The sequence below is a fragment of the Ailuropoda melanoleuca genome, chromosome 13 (assembly GCF_002007445.2).
Source record: "Ailuropoda melanoleuca isolate Jingjing chromosome 13, ASM200744v2, whole genome shotgun sequence".
In the NCBI taxonomy this organism is placed as follows: Eukaryota; Metazoa; Chordata; class Mammalia; order Carnivora; family Ursidae; genus Ailuropoda; species Ailuropoda melanoleuca.
Window position 1 is genome coordinate 21,982,050 of NC_048230.1, and position 20,521 is coordinate 22,002,570.

General features: G+C 45.2%; 1 protein-coding gene and 1 non-coding gene across 3 annotated transcripts; both read right to left on the reverse strand.

Moving 5' to 3' along the window:
- Window positions 1–7,707: 7,707 nt before the first annotated feature.
- On the reverse strand, window positions 7,708–10,585 carry ATP5MC1 (ATP synthase membrane subunit c locus 1). 2 transcript variants are annotated; one of them, XM_011221823.3, is made up of 5 exons: window positions 10,470–10,585; window positions 9,863–9,910; window positions 8,955–9,032; window positions 8,286–8,464; window positions 7,708–7,929 (listed from the first exon to the last, which is right to left on the reverse strand). In XM_011221823.3, the coding sequence occupies exons 2-5, from the start codon at window positions 9,899–9,901 to the stop codon at window positions 7,815–7,817; spliced, it is 411 nt and encodes a 136-aa protein (XP_011220125.1). In that variant the 5' UTR covers window positions 9,902–9,910; window positions 10,470–10,585; the 3' UTR covers window positions 7,708–7,814. The 2 variants fall into 2 exon arrangements, with proteins under 2 accessions (XP_011220125.1, NP_001291825.1); NM_001304896.1 differs by lacking the exon at window positions 10,470–10,585 and adding an exon at window positions 10,400–10,416 and having other exon boundaries at window positions 7,722–7,929.
- Window positions 10,586–11,624: 1,039 nt separating this feature from the next.
- LOC117795896 lies at window positions 11,625–11,816 on the reverse strand. The gene has a single exon (XR_004620043.1). It is a non-coding gene; the product is annotated as a U2 spliceosomal RNA (small nuclear RNA).
- Between the last annotated feature and the right edge of the window lie 8,705 nt (window positions 11,817–20,521).

Consider the following 20,521-nt stretch of genomic DNA (forward strand, 5'->3'; position numbering starts at 1 on the left):
AGGGCGGGAGCCCGGGCAGCGGAGCCAGGCCGCTCCCCGGCCCCCCGGCCCCGCCCGCTGCCGCCGCCGCCGCCCACACATCCGGCAGGAAAGGCGGCCCGAACCCGCTGCCGCTAACGCCAACAACACCGGCGACGCCGCTAGCCCCGGGGCCCGCCGCCCCGGCGCCCGCCGTCGCCGTCGCCGCCTCCTCAGTTGGACTCTCCGCCATCGCTGCTTCGCTTCCGGGACTGCTCGGCGGCACGTCCGCCGACCAGAGCGGCCGCTGCTCCCTCCCGCTCCCGCACCACCGAGAGCCGGGCCAGAGTGTCCCCACCCTCCGCTTCCACAGCCCGGGCGGCGCTGGCTCCGCCCACCCCCGCCCGACCAGCGAGAGGCGTTCTGCAAGAGCGTCCACCCACGGTCCTCCAGGGCGAGAGGGGGTGGGAACTAACCGGCCGAGCCAGGGCCCCGGGCCTGCGCTGGCCCCCGCTTTGCGGGAGGAGGCTCTGAAGCGTGCCGGGTCGCCGAGGTGCGGCGGAGAGCCTAGTGCCGTGCAATATTTTATTTTCAAGTGTGGCAGGGAGATTATACCCCCAACCTTAACGAGAGAGACCCTCCTCAGTCGTGTCCACGGGATAGGATTGGGGCATCGAGCTTCTTTGGGGGAGGTTCTGCATAGATGAGTCGACTTGCTCAGGGCTCTTTCCTGTCTGAAAACCTCTAATTTATCCTTGCTCCCCGCACCGTCACCACGGAAGGCAGGCTGCCATTGCCCCCTGCCTGCAACAGGACCAAGAGGAAGGCATCAGAACCTGCGAGTGAAAAACGACCTCATTTTAGACTTTATTCAATATACATTTATGAAGGGGCTACTAAATGCCAGGCACTGTTGCTAGGCGTTGCCATAGGGATAATGAAACAGACCTAGAGAAGCTTGGTTAAAGGAAGAAAATCAGGCCTCCTGACTCCAAGCTCAGTCTTTTTTCTTCCCACAAGTCCTTGAATATATAGGAATCAAGGGGCTGTGAGTTAAAATCCTGGGAGGATTCTTCAGGGCTTTCCTGGGATTTGTAAGGTGAAATGGCATACTATGGACTAAGAAAAACAGAAGCCTTCGAAAAAAGGTTTTCCCTTTTCTTTCTAGCAAGGACACAGGCTCATAATCTTGTCCGGAATCTCTTGGCCAGATGCATTTCAGAATTGAGAGGAATACTCCCAGTAAGGTCTGGGGCGGCTCCCGGTAACCAAACATTGGTATTTCGACAGCAAAGTGTAAAAATATTCATACTAATTTGGGTACATTTATGAATATTGATACTACGTCAAACAAATAACCTCACTCTGTGTTATATTTTGCTGCCCAAACCGGTTTTAGAAGAAAAGTCCAGTTTTCACTGCTTCCTGAATTTTCCAATAAGGGACCATGGACTTGAACAGGTAATAGCCAACACTTATTGAGGCTAAACATTTGTTTCTTTAGCTGACATTTATTGAGTGCTTAATATGTGCCAAGCGCTTTGTAGACTTTGTCTTATTTATTCCTTTCAACAGCCTTATGAAGTAAGTACTATTATTAGTCCATTCTGACAGATGGAAAAACAGAGGCTTACAGAGGTTCCGTCACTTAACCCGGGTCACACCGAGAGCAAGCAACGGATTTGGGGCTGTAAGCCAAATCTGACTCCAAAGAAAAAGTTCTAACCACTATGTGGTACTGTCACAGCCTGGAGCTCTCCCACACTTAGCGAATTTTACTTCCTGTGGTCCTTTGAGACCTGTTGCTCCCCCCGCGCCCCCCCCCCTCAGGGCTCTTGAGCATGTACTGTCTGTGAATCCAACAGAGGGCCTGGTACAGCTTAGGTACTTAACATGAAATGCAATGAATCAACACGATGTTTTTTTTTTTTTTTTTTTAAAGATTTTATTTATTTATTTGACAGAGACAGAGACAGCCAGCGAGAGAGGGAACACAAGCAGGGGAAGTGGGAAAGGAAGAAGCAGGCTTATAGCGGAGGAGCCTGATGTGGGGCTCGATTCCAGAACGCCGGGATCACGCCCTGAGCCGAAGGCAGACGCTTAACCGCTGTGCCACCCAGGTGCCCCAACACGATGTTATATACAGATTTCATGTTTTTTGTTGGTATAGCATTTTATCACTCTATGATAAGGATACCAGAATATCATGAAAACATACACAAAAAACTAGGAACAGTTGTTGCCTCTAGATGGTTTGAGGGCTGACAAGGTGGGCCGAAGTGTGTGTATGTCTGTGTACCTTTTTGTACCTTTAAAATATTGTACTGTGGATCTATTGGCTATTCAGACTAGGTTTTATTCATTTATTTTTTTTAAAGATTTATTTATTTATTTGACACGAGAGAGACAGCCAGAGAAAGAGGGAACACAGCCAGGGGGAGTGGGACAGGAAGAAGCAGGCTCCCAGCAGAGGAGCCCGATGCGGGGCTCGATCCCGTAAGGCTGGGATCACGCCCTGAGCCAAAGGCAGACGCTTAACGACTGAGCCACCCAGGCGCCCCGGTTTTATTCATTTTTAAAGGATTTTGGAATTTCGTATGGGTATTACTTATTTAGTAAGATGGTCAAAAGTCAATTCATTGATAACCTCACACAAAGGAAAACAGTACTCCATTGGTCCTCCATGGCTTCAGACTGCAGAGGCCCAAAGATGGCCCAATGGGGGATAGGATTCCTCCGTGTGGTCCTCTCCTTACTACTGGACTGTTGTTTTTAGTGGACAGAAAACACTTACCTTGGATCCAGAAGAAAGAGGTTCCAGCTTTTGATCTGTACCACTCTACAAATAGCCTCTTTGAGCCTATTTCTGCATCCACAGAACCGTGCTAATTCTTACCTCTTAGGGTTTTTCTGAGGATTAAGGGTGACAATTCTACAAGTGTTTTGTAGAGTGGCAAGCACTGTCTAAATAATTGGCATCCCACTTGTCCATGTACTGTCTCTCCTCCAGGCCTTTGCTCATACTTTCTCTACCTGGAATACTCTTTCCCTCTACTTTACCAGGGGAAATCCTAGTTATTCAACCTCTGAGCCTCTATTCCTCATCAGTAATATTGGTAAAATGATAGTAGCTAGAAAGAAGAGCTAATGTGGGGCACCTGGGTGGCTCGGTTAAGTGGCCAGCTCTTGATTTTGGCTCAGGTCATGATCTTGAGGTCCTGGGATCGAGCCCCACGTCGGGCTCCACACTCAGCGGGAAGTCTGCTTCAGCATTCTCTCTTTCTCTCCCTCTGCCTCCCCCATGCACTCTCTCTCTAAAGTAAATAAATGAATCTTAAAAATAACAAGAGAGCGATAATGTGATAATGAATGCTCACAAATCCTGGTCAGAGTAAATGTTCAATAATTATTAACTCTGATTATTCCTACTCATCGTCAGTGCAGGCCGAAATACTACTTTCTCTGTCAAGCTGTAGCACCTCCAGGTGTATTATTATTATTACTATTAATTAGCCATTTAAATTACTCCATCCTCGAGTTTATTGTAGCACATACTACTTTTTGTTTTACTGGTTTGGTTACTCATCTGTCTAGCTACTCCGTGCGACACACTCTAGGGCAGAAAACATGGAGCACCCGTCTTGGACCTCTAGGAACTGACATTCAGGGAGTGCTGCAGACATGGTGAACAGAGCAGAAACGAGGACATGGTAGCCAGCTGTCCTTCCCCTGGCCATGGATCTCTAGAATTTCAGCTCTTCCTCCTTCTCCGATATGCCTGTTTTTCTTTCCAAAGGGCTGAGCCAGGCTTGCATAAGGAATCTGCAAGACAAGGCCCGAAGGGCTGTAGAGCATGGCAGCTGCTTAAAAGACCAGCTCACCACCTTCCAAGGGAACTCCGGCAAGCCTCTAAGCCGGAAAAGAGGAAGGGCCAAGGAAAGGCTAGCAGCAGTGTCAGAAGCTGGCATTACTTAGTCCAGTGTTTACTGACTTTTCAAAGGCAACACCTGGCTGCTTTTCTGGCAGCTTGGCTAGAGGGCAAGAGTGTGCCTTCTGCAGCCTCTCCCATGTCCTCTGGGGGTGGATGACACAACTAAGTGGTCTCCCTACAGGAAGTTGGATCCTAGCCTCTCTCTCCTCCACAGCATTGGACTGCCCTGCGTTGAGCCATCTCATAGTGCAACAAAGTTTGGTAGCACCTTGCTCATGGCAACTAGGCAAGTGTCCTCCCCCAAGGACAGAGGCCAGCAAGCATCGTAGAGTCCAGGTCACTTCTGTGCCTCAACTCTAAGAAGAGAAATTGTGACGATCTTTCTCCCCTTTCCCAAAGTTCTGTGTCCCTCAAGAGTAGTCCTTCCCCTACAAGGCCTAGCCTTTTGTCCTGGGCTCAATGCCCAGGGGTAGATGAAGAGTTCCCATCCAGGTCATAAATCCTGGACTAAAAGGAAAAATCAGAACTTGGACTGGGGTTTTGCGGCTTCTGATTACAATAATAATAGCTAACAACAACAATAATAGCTATATTAAAGAAATTTTTAAGAAAGATTGAATTTCTTTAAAGTAATCTCCACACCCAAAGTGGGGCTCAAACAACCCCGAGATCAAGTTGCATGCTCTTCCCACTGAGCCAGCCAGGTGCTCCCTTAAAAAATTTAGTAATACATGTGTTATTACATCTCTCTGAACACATTCTGATGTTACATGTATCTCATTAATACTGCAATGTCCGTATTATGTGTATTATCATTATTTGATGTTTTTACCTATAGTCTCATTTTGTTGTCCCAACCCCTGTGAATTGTTTTTTTTTTTTTTTAAAGATTTTATTTTATTTATTTGACAGAGACAGCCAGCGAGAGAGGGAACACAAGCATGGGAGTGGGAGAGGAAGAAGCAGGCTCCTAGCGGAGAAGCCTGATGTGGGGCTCGATCCCAGAACGCTGGGATCACGCCCTGAGCCGAAGGCAGACGCTTAACGACTGTGCCACCCAGGTGCCCCTCAACCCCTGTGAATTGTTTTTAATCCCATTTTAGAGATGAGGAATTCAGGTCTCAGGGGAGAGAATTACCCAGTTAGGAAGTGGCAGGGATGGCATTTGCATTCCCCTCTGACTATGCTCTTTGCTACCATGCTGAACTCTTAAGGAGTGGTTACTAATTGTTTTTGGTTACTACCTCTGAGAGTATAATGAAAACAATGGGTCCTCTCCCAAGAACCTGTATCTCTGTATCTACTCATAAGTATTTTGTACTAAGCAAATTGGTTCCACCCTAGACCATGGACCCTAACGAATCTCAATGGTAATGGACTAACCAGCCTTGTTGGGGGTGGGGCAGCAGTCTCCCCTGACTCTCTAGGGTTCCCTAGGCCCCACTACATTCCCAACCTTGCTGATTTGGATTTGTAAGTCCAGCAATTCCAAGGCTGTTTGGAGCTCACGATCAAGGGACATTCTTGTCAGCCCCTTGGCAAAAACTAGGTTCCTGGAGCTTCACAGAAGTAAAGACAATCACCTTCCCTGGGGGCTGCTCCTTGATTTACCATTAGAGGGTAGTGACCTGGCAAGGATGCCAGCCTGACGTCCAAAGGGTTACTACGTTCCGTTTTTAACATTACTGGTTAATCCATTGCTCCCTTGGGGATACCTCAGCTGCCAGTTCAACTTGAGTTTTGCATTCTTTCTTCGACCTTACGATTCCTGGGCTCAGCTTCAGGTTCTACCACTGGCTTGCCGTGGACAGCCTGGAGCGCATGACTTAGGGTAGACAAGCAGCAGATTATGGTAGACCAGTAGTTCTGAACTGGGAGTGATTTTGCCCCCAGCCAGGAGACATGTGGTGTTTGGCAATTGGTTGTACAGCCCGGGGGTTTGGAGGTGACTACCCGCATGCAGTGTGTAGAGGCCAGGGATGCTGCCTGAGGCCATACGAGGCACAGGACAACCTACCACAACAGTGGATTATCTGGTCCCAGATGTGCCAAGGTTGAAAAACCCTGTGGTACGAGACCATGACTGTTGAATGAATGTCAGATGGACTTGGGACTGGAATCGTTGGCCTGCTGTGTGCTATTGGGCACGTCAGGGAACTTGTGTGAAGTTTAGTTGAGTCAGCACGGTGGTAAGAATACGGTTCTGGAGTTTGAATTCCAGTTTTACTAATCAGCTGTGTGACCTTCCGAGGTTGCCTCACCTCTCTGGCCCTCTATTTCCTCGATTATAAAATGACCTATTTCATAGGGATGTTGGAAGCTATTCACAGAAAATGCTTAGCACTGTGCCTGACCCACAAGTGCTCAAATGTTACCTGAGGTTATTACCACACTGGATTCCTTGCTTTTCCTTATCCACAGCACATAGTTTTTATGCCCACATATTTGATGTGGGACACTGTTCAAGGTTCCCACTTTCTTAACACCCCAAACTCCTTAAGGGCAGGATCTTAGATTTCTTTGCCTTCCCCAAGACTTCCAGGAGGATGCATAGCACCTAAATACTTTGTGGATTGCCCTTACTTGCACGTAAATTCAGTCCACTCTTATTAACTCACATTTTTGGTGTTTTAACCCTCTTTGCTAGCTGCCCTTCAGCTGGATAGAAATACTCTTGGTTTCACTGTTTCACAGAAGTTTTGAAGTTGAGGTGTAAGGTTTTCACAAAACGGGTCTCACTCTTACTCTTTTTGAGACAGATCGTGTTAACCAGCGCCCCTGTGTTCGTTTTGTCATGGTTTGCTCGTGCCAGGGCTGAGAGAAGCAGCAGCTGTGGATGTTATCAGCCTAGCCCCCTCTTCCCTGGGTTATCAGTCGCACGTGAGCCAAGCTGGGGAAGCCTGCCGGGCGCAGAACAGGACCGCGAGGAAGATGCTGGGCAAGGCTCTCTAAGCAATTCGCTAGTTGGTTCAACCGAAACAAACTCACCCTTTTTCTCCCCAGCAAGGCTAAGATTGTAAATTCTCTAAGAGCAGGAACTGTACCTCACCTGCTTTATTCTAGAACATTTAGACACTCTAAGAAAGTGTCTTTCATTCTTTCATCTAAGAATGAAAATGAAACTTACAAGTGGGGCTAAATGCAGGCAGATGGAGGCCCGCCTCCATTTCCAACTGGCTACAGCACTTGGTTGGGACTGTTTCCCTATTTGTGCCACCTTACTTGTGGAGCCATCGCGAAAACAGATGGGACAGCACAGCAATTAATGGGTTAAGCTGGCCTGTGGTGGGATCTCCGATTCTTCCACTTCCCAGCTCTGTGATGTGGGACAAGTTATTTTGCTGCCCTAAGCCTGCGTCTCCTCATTTGCCAAACAGGTACAAACCATGGTACTCCTAGTTCAAAAGGGTTGTTGAAATAACAAATGGAAATAAAACAGAGCTTGATACGTAACTAATGAAGCATCGAACTTTACATCGGAATCCGGGGATGTACTGTATGGTGATTAACATAATATAATAAAAAAAATCATTAATAAAAAAAAAATAAAACAGAGCTTGGTGCAAATTAAGCCCCTCAAGAATGGCATGTTATTATATTAAATTCAAAGGGGAAAAAAGCACCAATTATCATTAATTGGACAAATCCCTGCTCCCTCTGGGAAATAAAGGGAACCTTCCATGTTCTCAGGTCATGGCGGTGCTGCGTCTCTGCCCGGAGGAGTTCCAAACCACCCATGGCTGGCCCATTCCCACTTCCCTTGTCCCACCTTTCCACCAAGGTCCTCCGCAGGGGCAAACGACAGAGGCGCAGGCATATGAGTTTAGAGAAACGTTGTGTTTAATGGTAAAGCTTGGCATACTCCAGCACCAGGCATGGCCTGAAGTCGAAGCAGCAGGGACAGGTAGGTGACCCTCACGGAACCTCACATGGCGAAGAGGATGAGGAAGGCGACCATCAAACAGAAGAGCCCCATGGCCTCAGACAGGGCAAAGCCCAGAATGGCATAGGAGAAGAGCTGCTGCTTGAGAGATGGGTTCCTGCCAGGGACAGAGATCGATGCCAGCCGGGGGAAAGGAAGGGGTGAGGGCATGGGTGGTGGAGGACATGGGTAGGTTAGGTCAATTGGGGAGGGGCGGCAGGGGCAGTGGGTGCTGAAACTGGGAGAGGGCCTAACCTACATATATCCTAGCGATTTGGACAGGTAAGCAGAATACCAACATGGTTAAGTTTAAGTGATTCAGGTTGGAAACATTTAAATAATGATCCAGAGATCACTGGAGAAAACTAGAGGTCGATGAAATCAGTCCCAAGCTAGCGGGAGCTCCTGCTGAGGCTTCTGCCAAAGGGGGTGGAATTTATGGTGGGAGATGCTCTAGGCCACCCCCAAACTTACCTGGCATAGCCAATGATCAAGCTGCCAAACACTGTTCCAATGCCAGCCCCTGAACCAGCCACACCAACTGTGGCAGCCCCAGCGCCAATAAACTTGGCTGCTGTGTCAATGTCCCGGGAGACAACACTGGTCTGGAACTCCCGTCGGGCCACCTGGAGCGGGGAGCTGCTGCAGGATGGCTAGAGAGGCAAGTAGGGAAGGACACGTAGTGAGGCATAAGGACAGATGGCTGACTCCCATCCCCTCTCACCCGACCCACCTGGGCTCTGAAACTGCTGGCAAATTGCCAGGCAGGTACAGCATGCTCAGATTGCAGAGCATGCTGGGAATTAGTCCTCGGGCCCATTTTCAGACAGAGCCAGGGAAATTTTGTGGGTTAGGGAAACCTCGCTTTTGTACTTTTCACCTACAACATTCACCTTGGGGTACTTAGAGCTATTAAAGCACCACAGATTCTCTAACTGTCCTCCCTCTTTGGCCAACAGGCCACTATCTTGAAGAACCCTTCCCTAGGGAAATTCATTAATTAATTTTTAAGATTTTTAAGTAATCTCTACACCCGAAGTGGAGCTCGAGCTTACAACTCCGTGATCGAGAGTCGCACGGTCTACCGACTCAGCCAGCCAGGCGTCCCTGCGGAAATTTACAGGAGGGCCCACGTTCCTTTACCTGTTTAGCTGGGATCTCTGGCCTACTCAAGAGGGAGGCAGACACAGGCCTGATTAGATCCCTGGTACAACAGCGGATCTGTCAAATCAGAAAGACACATTCCTCCAAATCAAGAAAGGGAAACAGGAAAACCTAGATGAAATGCTGAACTTCTGTCAAAAATGACAAGATTGTAAACAGAAAAAAGCCCCATGTGTTTCAAGGTCAATTAATGCATTCCTGTTTCTACCAGACAGGCCTGCACCAGAGACAGCTGTCCAAGACCCAGGTGTAGTTAGCAGTGGCGACTTTCCCATTTAAACCCAGGTATCAAAGTTCATTTCTACGGGCACAGCCCTCATCAGTATCCCAGAATGGCAGAACCCACACTAACATCAAACCAGGTACAGGACAGGTTTGTTCCCAGATCACCCAAAGAATCAGAAGGGGGAAATCACATTTGGTTAGAGTGTACTCACTGTTACACACCCTGAATGCACTGGGCCAGTAAGCCTGGTGAGGCTCCTCCAACAACCATCTAAGCACAGCCCGCCCCCCCCCCCCCCCCCCCCCCCCCGCCGTAACCTGGCTTTCTTGAGACATGTCAACGTAACGCAGAGGTTCTCAAACATGGCTGAACATGGGAATCATCTGGAGAGCTCTAGCCAAGCTTGAGAATGACTGCCTTCAGTGGGCTATCTGGCTACGGCCATGCCAGACTGGGTGTAAAGATTGTATCCAGACTCTGACCACATTGCAAAGCCCAGAAATCTTGGTTTACAGGTCTGAATAAACAGGTGTTAATTGCATCACTACAGCCTCCCCAAAGAGCCAACATCGCCTGGACGCCAAGCTCCTCTCAGTTCATTCATTAAACATGGATAGCTCCCACATCTGGCACTACAGACCACCCCGGAGCCGCAGCTTACCAGAGCCGGAGAAATGAGTAGTGCCCCGGTGGTCTGCATTGTCTCAGTCTGCAGAGGGGGGGGGAAAAAAGATTCATTCACACCCTAGTCGTTTGCTTAGAACGGCGACCTTCGGTCGTCCCCTTCACCCCGCCCGCCCTCCTGGACCACGTTCTTCCTTGCACCGTGCCCCAGCTGAGGAGGGCATTAGAGGTCAGAGGGACAGCGCGAAAGGGTCTGCAAAGGAAGGTCACGGAGATCTTCAATAAAGAAAGGAGGCCCAAACCCCAGGAAGGAAATGTTGCTAAAGAGGATGGTCTCCAGGGACGACTTTTGGAGGTAGATACTGGGTCGGTGCCGGGCAGAGTCCTGCCCATTTTACACAGCTGTCCTCGGCCCGCCTCAATGGGGACAGTTAATCGCTCACTACCATTGGTAATTAACATTAATTGTTAAGGATATAGGCGCCCTTCGCTTCTCCCGGCCCTGGGGACAAATGCCCCTCCACACAGCCCAGCCCAGACCCCTGCCGAACGCTGGCTTCCGTGCCCGAGTCACCTGCACTCCCACTGCCCCGCCGTCCCTACTCCGACCACAGCTCTTGCCCCGCTCAAGGTGACTGACTCACCTCCCGCCTTTAGCTCTAGGTCTCCCCGCTCAGCTCCCCCACCCACGTGTCCCGGGGTCCCCCCGCTCTCATTGGCCGCAATTCCCCCGCATCCTCATTGGCTAACGTCCTCAAGTCCTCCTCTCTTATTGGCTTTCCGCAGCTTCTTCCTCTCTCTCCACAGGAGCTTCGTGGCAGTTCCCGCCTCCATGCGGGTGAAGGCGGGGTTTTCCTCCGAGATCTGTCTTCCGATTGGTCGATCTCTGAAATGCTCAACCATAGAGTCGGCGGGGCTCAGAGATTCCAGAACCTCCCGCACAAAATGGCGGCCAAGGTGGAAGCTGTAGAAAAAGGCGTGGGAGAGATGACCCGACGTCTTACGCAGACAGACACATGACCTTGGACCTGCGCCTTCATTCGGGCTCTTGGGCCTTCAGGCACGTTGTATGTCGGGATTTGTAGTCGGGTCGGAGGCCCCAAAGACGGCTGAGATCCCGCGAGACGTTCCTCCCGAGGCCGGGAGAGCCAACGCCTTTGCAGCAGTTCGCGCCCTCGTGATTCGTGGAAGCCTTCCTTCCGCCTTGGAGAATAAAGGCCGCCCGCTGGCCTGGAAAGTTAACTAGTGGGCGAGCCCAGCTTTGTGGGCTTCAGCCAGTTCAGCAGCCCTGGACTACAAGCCAGACTTTTTTTTTTTAAGTATTTTTTTTTGTGTGTTGTGGAAAACAAAGTCTAAGGATAAAACACTTAATACTCCTGTAGAAAAACCAGGAGCGAAGGACAGGAACAGGCAGTCCGCTAAAGAATAAATAGAAATTCGGGGCGCCTGGGTGGCACAGCGGTTAAGCGTCTGCCTTCGGCTCAGGGCGTGATCCCAGCATTATGGGATCGAGCCCCACATCAGGCTCCTCCGCTATGAGCCTGCTTCTTCCTCTCCCACTCCCCCTGCTTGTGTTCCTTCTCTCGCTGGCTGTCTCTATCTCTGTCAAGTAAATAAATAAAATCTTTTAAAAAAAAAAAAAAAGAATAAATAGAAATTAAAGGAAAGAATGTTTAACTTCGCTAATCAAAAAAATAGAAATTTAAGCGTGTCATTTGGCATTTATCAAAAGAGCAGAATTCTTTTTTTTTTTTTCTTTTCCTTTCCCCCCTTTCTTTTGGGCAACCTTTATTGCCCCAAGGGGGTGCACCTTTCCTGCAAGTACTGCAATTACCAGGTCGATGAGCGGAGTGGACGGGGCAAGCTCCTAGTCCAACTCCCTGCTCCAAAAATCCATTTAATATCTTGTCCTCGGATAGAGGACATATCAGATATTAAACTGATAAGAACAGATACTACCCTTGATCTTAGCTGGAAGGCCTAAAAGCGATCAGAATTCTTATTAGTGTGAGCCAGGCACTATCATATATTATTGCCGGTGAAAGGATGAGTTAGGAAATCTTTCCAGGAATAAAACAAAATATTAATAGTTAATTCTGGATAATGTAGTAAGGTTGATTTATATTTTTATGAGTCTATAATAATAGAAAAAGATGAAAAATTATACTAATCTGGAAGGTTAGACCTCTGGACTCTTAGAAAAATATTTTTAAGATGGAGATGTAGGCTATCCTGCCAGCATGATATAATGGAGTGTGGAGTTTTGAGATAACATGGACTTCCTATCATGGCTCTGCCATATAACTAGATATGCAGATCTCTGAGATTACCAAATCTCTCTTGGCCTTAGTGTTATAAACTACCATTGGTTGAGGCCTCATCCTATGGCAAGCATTGTGTTAAGTTCCTTCAACTCGTACATGATTTAATCCTTAGAACAACCCTTTAAGTAGGTATTATTATCCCCATTTGACAGATTACCACATTTCACAGAATGTCTTTCTCCAGTTTGACATATTCGGTTAAGAGGTAAAGTCATTATTGGAACCCAAGTGTGTCTGGGTCCAAAGCAGAAGCTCTTAACCTAACGGCCAAGGAGGTTCTTGGTCCTCCTAACACCGGGAACATGTAAAACAGGGTTAATACTACTTGCCTTATAGAAATATAAAATAAAATACATGCAAGGCATAGGCTGGTGGTTGGTGAATGTTCTCTTTCTGTTCCTACTCTTAAGAAAAGTTATATTTTGGGGCACCTGGGTGGCACAGCGGTTAAGCATCTGCCTTCGGCTCAGGGCGTGATCCCAGCATTATGGGATCGAGCCCCACATCAGGCTCCTCCGCTATGAGCCTGCTTCTTCCTCTCCCACTCCCCCTGCTTGTGTTCCCTCTCTCGCTGGCTGTCTCTATCTCTGTCAAATAAATAAATGAAATTAAAAAAAAAAGAAAAAAAAAGTTGTATTTTCATGACGCCTGGGGGGCTCCATTGGTTAAGCGTCTGCCTTTAGCTCGGGTCATGATCCCAGGGTGCTGGGATCGAGCCCCACATCAGGCTCCTTGCTCAGCGGGCAGTTTGCTTCTCCCTCTCCTCTGCCTGCTGTTCCCCCTGTTTGTGTTATCTCTCTCTCTGTCAAATAAAAAAAATAAAATCTTAAAAAAAAAGAAAAAAAAAGAAAAGTTATATTTTCACATGGATTATCTCTTTGTCTATGTGTATTAATTTTTTTCCACGTACAGATTTGTCATACACCTCTACTCCTAGCATACACTCAAGGTTGTCAAGTTTATCCTGTGACCTACTGGAATTCAGGCCATTCAATGTGAATTTTGGAGTCAAACTAGCAGGTTTCAAATCCTGGCACTGCCACTTACTACTGTATGATTTGCGGCAAGGCTCTTAATCTCTTTAAGACTCAGCCTTCATCTATAAAAGGGAAATACTCCTTTTTCAACAGGATTGTGATAAGGAGGAAATGAAATAGTATATGTGGAGGTGGTCTTTTAATTATTGAAATAAAAAGTACTAGTAAATCAGGAATGGGTGTGAAGTAAAAGGTAGTTGGGAAACCTCAAATCTGGACCCAGCATCTTGGGGTGAGACAAGCTATCTTGGAGGAGGCTGAAAAACTGTGGGAACTCAGAGGATTGCTGTGTGGGCAGAAATGCTATTGAGGAAGGTGGCAAAGAGCAAGCTTGTGGATAATAAGCCAGGAGGGCTCTCTTTCCAAAGGCATTTCTGATTCTTCAAAACCCTCCTTTCCCACCTAGGGTTTTATTGCAAGATGTCTTTCTTCCTTCAAGCCCAGTTCCTCACTAGGAATTCAGTTCAACAAACATTTCTTCTTCTTCTTCTTTTTTTTTTTTTTTAAGATTTTTTATTTATTTATTTGACAGAGATAGAGACAGCCAGCGAGAGAGGGAACACAAGCAGGGGGAGTGGGAGAGGAAGAAGCAGGCTCATAGTGGAAGAGCCTGATGTGGGGCTCGATCCCATAACGCCGGGATCACGCCCTGAGCCGAAGGCAGACGCTTAACCGCTGTGCCACCCAGGCACCCCGAAACATTTCTTCTTCTTTCTTTCCCTTTCTTTCCCTTTCTTTCTTTCTTTCTTTCTTTCTTTCTTTCTTTCTTTCTTTCTTTCTTCTTCTTTCTCTTCCTTCCTTCCTTTCTTTCTTTCTTTCTTTCTTTCTTTCTTTCTTTCTTCCTTTCTTTCTTTAAGATTTTATTTATTTATTTGACAGAGAGAGAGACAGCCAGTGAGAGAGGGAACACAAGCAGGGGGAGTGGGAGAGGAAGAAGCAAGCTCCCAGCAGAGGAGCCTGATGTGGGGCTCGATCCCAGGACTCTGGGATCACGCCCTGAGCGGAAGGCAGATGCTTAACGACTGAGCCACTCAGGTGCCCCTCAACAAACATTTCTGAGCAGAGATGAATAACACCAGTTTCTACCCCAAACCAGCTCAAAACTAGCAGGAAAATAATTATGCAAACAAATCATTAAAACTAATCATTTTACTGGGCACCACAAGAAAACTATCTACAAAATACAAAGAAGGGAGAGACTAACTTCATCTGGAGAGAACCAAGGAAGGCCTTTTTGGGGAAAAAAAAATTCTGGGCTGAGTTTTAAGGATAAATATAAGTTAGCTAGATATGTCAGGGGCGAGGGTGAGAATGGGTAAGGCTATTCCAGGCAGAGTGAAAAACATGTATAAAAACACAGGAGAGTTGGTGTATCCAATCTTAGACCAGTCAGCCATGGCCAGGACACGGCTGTCCTGTGACTGCTACACTTCCATTTCTAGCAATATGGCTAAATTAAATATTCTGAAAGTCCTCCTGCCACAGCAGCTAAAGATGCTACCTAAAGATAAAATATAACAAATACATTTTTAAATGCATGGCCTTGTTTTTGACAACTAAAATAAAATATGTTCTCTATTATATTAAATTACCAATTTTCCACAGTCCGAAAAAAACACCTCCTCTACTAAATGACCCAGCTGGTGATGATATATTCTGGAACAACAATAGTAACAAATATAAAAGGAGGGACTTTTTTGGGGGAGGGGGGATGGGGAGAAATGACTCATGGTGATAAATGCTAGCTTTTAAATGCATAGCTGGGCTCAAAAGAAAATAAGGAAAGTCCTTAGGGACCTGAAACAAAGAAAGAACATAAAACCAGAGCAGTAACATGTAATATTAAACTGAAGCAACCATGGCGGGATAGAGAAAGGAGTGTCAGTCACAGGAATTAAGTGGATTGAGTTGCTTTTTTTTTTTAAAGATTTTATTTATTTATTCGACACAGATAGAGACAGACAGTGAGAGAGGGAACACAAGCAGGGGGAGTGGGAGAGGAAGAAGCAGGCTCATAGCGGAAGAGCCTGATGTGGGGCTTGATCCCATAGTGCCGGGATCACGCCCTGAGCCGAAGGCAGACGCTTAACTGCTGTGCCACCCAGGCGCCCCTAAGTGGCTTGAGTTTTAATCCTCCAGGAGGATGGAAGGGTTTGGGGCCTGTGTGAGAAAGGGAGTTGGAATTGAAATTTCCAAATAAAGCTAAGATCCTCAAAAGGCTATACCCTTTGAAGGGTGGACTTAAAAAAAAAATCCATCCACAGGGAGGTAACAAGGAAGCTTATCACCTATTCCTGGCTCTGGATGAAACACGCACACACACACACACACACACACACACACACACACACACACCTTTCCTAAGAATTTGTAACTACAGGATTATATTTTATGTTGATTTTGAATTCAAATCTATACCCTGTTAGGCACCTGGCTGGCTCAGTTGGTAGAGCATGTAACTCTTAACCTGGGGGTTGAGAGTTTAAGCCCCATGTTGGGCATTGGGATTCCTTAAATAAATAAATAAAACCACGTTAAAGAGAAAAATCTATACCCTGTTGTCCAGGAATTTCCAAGATAAGGAATTGGCATTAAAAGTGGTTCCGCGGGGCGTCTGGGTAGCTTAGTCGGTTAAGTGGCTGCCTTGGCCCAGGTCGTGATCTCAGGGTCCTGAGATCAAGCCCCACATCAGGCTGCCTGCTCAGCGGGATGCCTGCTTCTTCCTCTCCCTCTACAGCTCCCCCTGCTTGTGCTCTCTCACTCTCTCTGTCAAATAAATAAATACAATCTTAAAGAAAAAAAAAAGTGGTTCTGGACTAGGGATGCCCTTGTGCTGAAACAGTGTGAATCTCCTCCTCTCGACCCATGCAGGAGTCCCACAATAATGGGAAAAGTGACGTCCATAAAGAAATAATCCACAATGAGCAAAGATGAGCAAACACAGCAAATAGCAAGAATTTCAGATAACACAATTTTTCAGATGAAAATTCAACTATAAAAGAGGCAGTAAAGGTATAGGTTCTAAAGTCACACTGCCTGGATTCTAGTCCAAGTGCTCTACTTACTATTCAGGTGACCTTGGGTAAGTTGATTAGCTTCTCTCTGCCTCCATTTCCTTATACAGGGCTGTTATGAAAATTAAATGAATTAGTATAGAATAGTGTTTGGCACATAGTGTTACTGATGCATTTGTTATTATTTATTTATTTATTTATAAAGATTTTATTTATTTATTTTTAAAGATTTCATGTGTTTATTTGACAGAGAGAGTGAGAGAGCACAAGCAGGGGGAGCAGCAGAGGGAAAGGGAGAAGCAGGCTCCCTGCTGAGCAGGGAGCCTGATGCAGGGCTCCATCCCAGGACGCTGGGATCATGACCTGAGCTGAAGGCAGACGCTTAACCAACTGAGTCACTCAGGCACCCCACATTTGTTATTATTTAAAATTGGATAAGTTTACAGGGTTCCTGGGTGGCTCAGTTGGTTAAGTGTCTGCCTTTGGCTTGGGTCATGATCCTAGGGTCTTGGGATTGAGGCCCGTGTCAGGCTCCCTGCTCACTGGGGAGCCTGCTTCTCCCTCTGCCTGCTGCTTCCCCTGCTTGTGCTCTCTCTCTGACAAATAAATAAATAAAATCTAAAAAGAAAAATAATAAAGGTAGAGGCAATGAGTAGCTATTAATAGGTGATGAAGATGAGAGAATGAAAGAAGTTAAAGACTCTGTGGTTTCTAGCCTAAACAGCAGGGATGATGGATCTGCCATCAAATGGGATGAGTCTTGACTGTGATTAGAGCAGGTTGTGTTTTTGTTTTTGTGTTTTGAAAGTGGAATTAGGATTTCAATCTCATCATATGAAATTTGAGGTAACTGTTCAAGTGAGGATGATAAGTAGGCTTTTGAATATATAAGTCTGGGGTCCTGGAGAAGTCTGGATTTGAAATATATATCTGGGAGTCATCAGTTAATAGTTGGCATTTAACATTTTGAGACTGGATGAGATCATGAAAGAAAGAGTGCATCACATCTAAACACATCATAGCCAAACTGTGAGAAGACCCAGACAAAGAGAGAATCTTGAAAGCAGCAAGAGAAAAAGCAACTCATCATAGGGCGAGAGATCCTCAGTAAGATTTACAGCTAATTTCTCACCAGAAACTATGGAGGCCAGAAGACAGTGGGATGACATATTCAAAGTGCTGAAAGAAAAGGACTGTTAGCCAAGAATTCTATATCTAGCAAAACTATCCTTCAAAAACTATGGTAGAAATTAATCACTAGCAGAACTGAGCTACAAGAAATATTAAAGGGAGTCCTTCAGGCTGAAATGATAGGACACTAGACAGTAACTCAAATCCACATGAAGAAAATAGAGAGTACTAGCAAATGTAAACACACAGGTAAATATAAAAGACGATATAATGTGTTTTTGTTTGTAACTTTTTTCTCTAATATCTGATTTAAAAGACAATTACATAGGGGCGCCTGGGTGGCACAGCGGTTAAGCCTCTGCCTTCGGCTCAGGGCGTGATCCCGGCGTTATGGGATCGAGCCCCACATCAGGCTCTTCCGCTATGAGCCTGCTTCCCTCTCCCACTCCCCTGCTGTGTTCCCTCTCTCGCTGGCTGTCTCTATCTCTGTCGAATGAATAAATAAATAAAATCTTAAAAAAAAAAGACAATTACATAAAGAGATAATTATAAAGCTGTGTTAATGGGGTTTATAATATCTAAAGACATAATTTGTATGATAATAATAGTACAAAGGAGAGTGGGGAATTAAGCTATATTGGAGTAAAGTTTTTGTATACTGTTGAAATTAAGTTAGTATTAATCTGAAGTAGATTGTTTTAAGTTAAGCTGCTAATTGAAATCCCCACAGCAGCCATTAAGTAATAACTCAAAAAAATAACTCAGTAAAAGAAACAAGAGAATTAAAATGACATACTAGAAATATCTATTTGACACAAAAGAAAAAATTCACAAGTGTGTGGAAATTAAAGAATATGGTCCTAGATAACCAATGGGTCAAAGAAGAATCATGAGGGAAATTAGAAAATACTTTAAGATAAATGAAAATGAAAACACATGTACCAAGCTTTATAGGATGCAGCTAAAGCTGTGCTTAGGGTAAATTTATAGCTGTTAACACCTATATTAAAAAAGAGGGATGATCTCAAATCAATAACCCACTCTTCCACCTTAAGAAACGAGAAAAAGAGGAGAAAACTAAACCCAGAGCAAGCAGAAGGTAGGAAATAATAAAGATAACATGAAAATAAATGAAATAGAAAATAGATGGTAGAGAAAATCAGCAAAACTTAAAGTTGATTCTTTGACAAAATTAACTATATATTTATTTTATTTTTTTAAAAATTTTATTTATTTATTTGTAAGAGAGAGAGAGGGGGCACAAGCAGAGGAAGCAGCAGGCAGAGGGAGAAACAGGCTCCCTGCTGAGCAAGGAGCCCAATGTGGGACTCAATCCCAGGATCCTGGGATCATGACCCAAGCCAAAGGCAGATGCTTAATGAAGTGAGTCACCCAGGCATCCCCAAGATTAACTATATTGACAAACCTTTAGGTAGACTAACCAAGAAAACCAGAAGACTCAAATTACTAAAATTAGGAGTGAAAGAGGAAATATCACTACTGACTTTATAGAAATAAAATGGATTATAAGGGAATACTATGAATAATTATATTCCAACAAATTAGATAAGTTAGATGACATGGACAAATTCCTAGGGAGACACAAACCATTGAAACTGACTTAAGAAGAAATAGAAAATCTCAGGGCACCTGGCTGGCTCAATCAGAAGAGCATGCGACTCTTGATCTTGGGGTCATGAGTTCAAGTCCCACACAGGATGTAGAGATTACTTTAATAAATAATTTTTAAAAACTTCAAAAAGGAAGAAATAGAAAATCTCAACAGATATATAACAAATAAAGAGATTGAATCAGTAATAGAAAAAAATTTCTGAAAAGAAAAGCCCAGGTCCAGATGGCTTCATCCATGAATTCTATCAAACACTTAATGAAGAGCTAACGTCAGTCCTTTACAAACTCTTAAAAAAATAGAAAAGCATAGGAGGCAGCACTTCTCAACTCAGTCTATGAAACCTGTAGTACCCTGCTACCAAAATCAGATAATAAGATCACAAGAAAACTACAGGCCAAATATCCTTTATGAATATGGGTGCAAGAGCCCTCAACAAAATACTAGCAAACCAAATCCAGCAACATATACAAAGGATTATATGCCATGACTGAATGGAATTTATCTCAGGAATGCAAGGTGGGTTTAACATACAAAAACAATTAATGCAATACAACATGTTAATATAATAAAGAGCAAAAACCCCATGACCATCTCCATAAATACAGAAAAAAGCATTGACAAAATGCAACATACTTTCATGATAAAAGCATTCAATAAACTAGGAATAGAAGGGAATTTTTGCAATAGGGATTCAATATAATCCCTATCAAAATCCCAGCTGGCTTCGTTGCAGAAATTGTGGAGCTACGGGGTGCCTGGGTGGCTCAGTTGGTTAAGTGTCTGCCTTTGGCTCAGGTCGTGATCCCAAGGTCCTGGGAGGGAGCCCTGAGTTAGGCTCCCTGCTCAGTGGGGAGCCTGCTTATCTCTCTGACCCTGCCCCTGCTCGTGCTCTCTCTCTCTCTCTCTTGCTCACACACTCTCTCTCTCAAATAAATAAATAAATTAAATCTTTTAAAAAACCCAAGAAATTGAGGAGCCGATGCTAAAATTCAAATGAAAATTCAAGGCACCCCTAACAGCAAAAAGAGTCTAGAAAAAGAAGGACAAAGTTGGAAGACTCATACCTTCCAATTTCAAGACTTACTACAGTACTCAGGACAGTGTGGTGCTAGCATAAGGAGAGATGACAGACTAACGTAAAAGAAGTAAGAGTACAGAAATAAATCCTTACATTTATAGTCAACTCATTTGCAATAAGGGTTCTAACAAGCTCAATGGAGGAAAGAATACTAGTGTCAACAAATGGTTCTGGGGAAACTGGATATCCACATGCAGAAGGATAAACCTGGATCCCTACCTCACACCAGGTACAAAGGCTAGTTCAAAATGCACGACAGACCTAAACATTAGAGCTAAAACTATAATACTGTTAGAAGAAAAATAGGTATGAATCTTCCTGACCTTGGATTAGGTTATATTTCCTTAGATATGACACCAAAAGCATAAGTGACAAAAGAAAAAAATAGATAAATTGGACATAATTAACATTAAAGACTTTTGTGTTTCAAAGGATACCATCAAGACAGTGAGAGGGCAACCCACATGATGCAAGAAAAT

Coding starts and splice junctions, on each gene's coding strand:
- ATP5MC1 (XM_011221823.3), bottom strand. CDS start 9,901: ATGCAGACCACCGGGGCACTACTCATTTCTCCGGCTCTG. Junction 8,465..8,954: donor CAGAGATCCCAGCTAAACAG/GTAAAGGAACGT, acceptor TTGCCTCTCTAG/CCATCCTGCAGCAGCTCCCC. Junction 7,930..8,285: donor TTGATCATTGGCTATGCCAG/GTAAGTTTGGGG, acceptor TGTCCCTGGCAG/GAACCCATCTCTCAAGCAGC.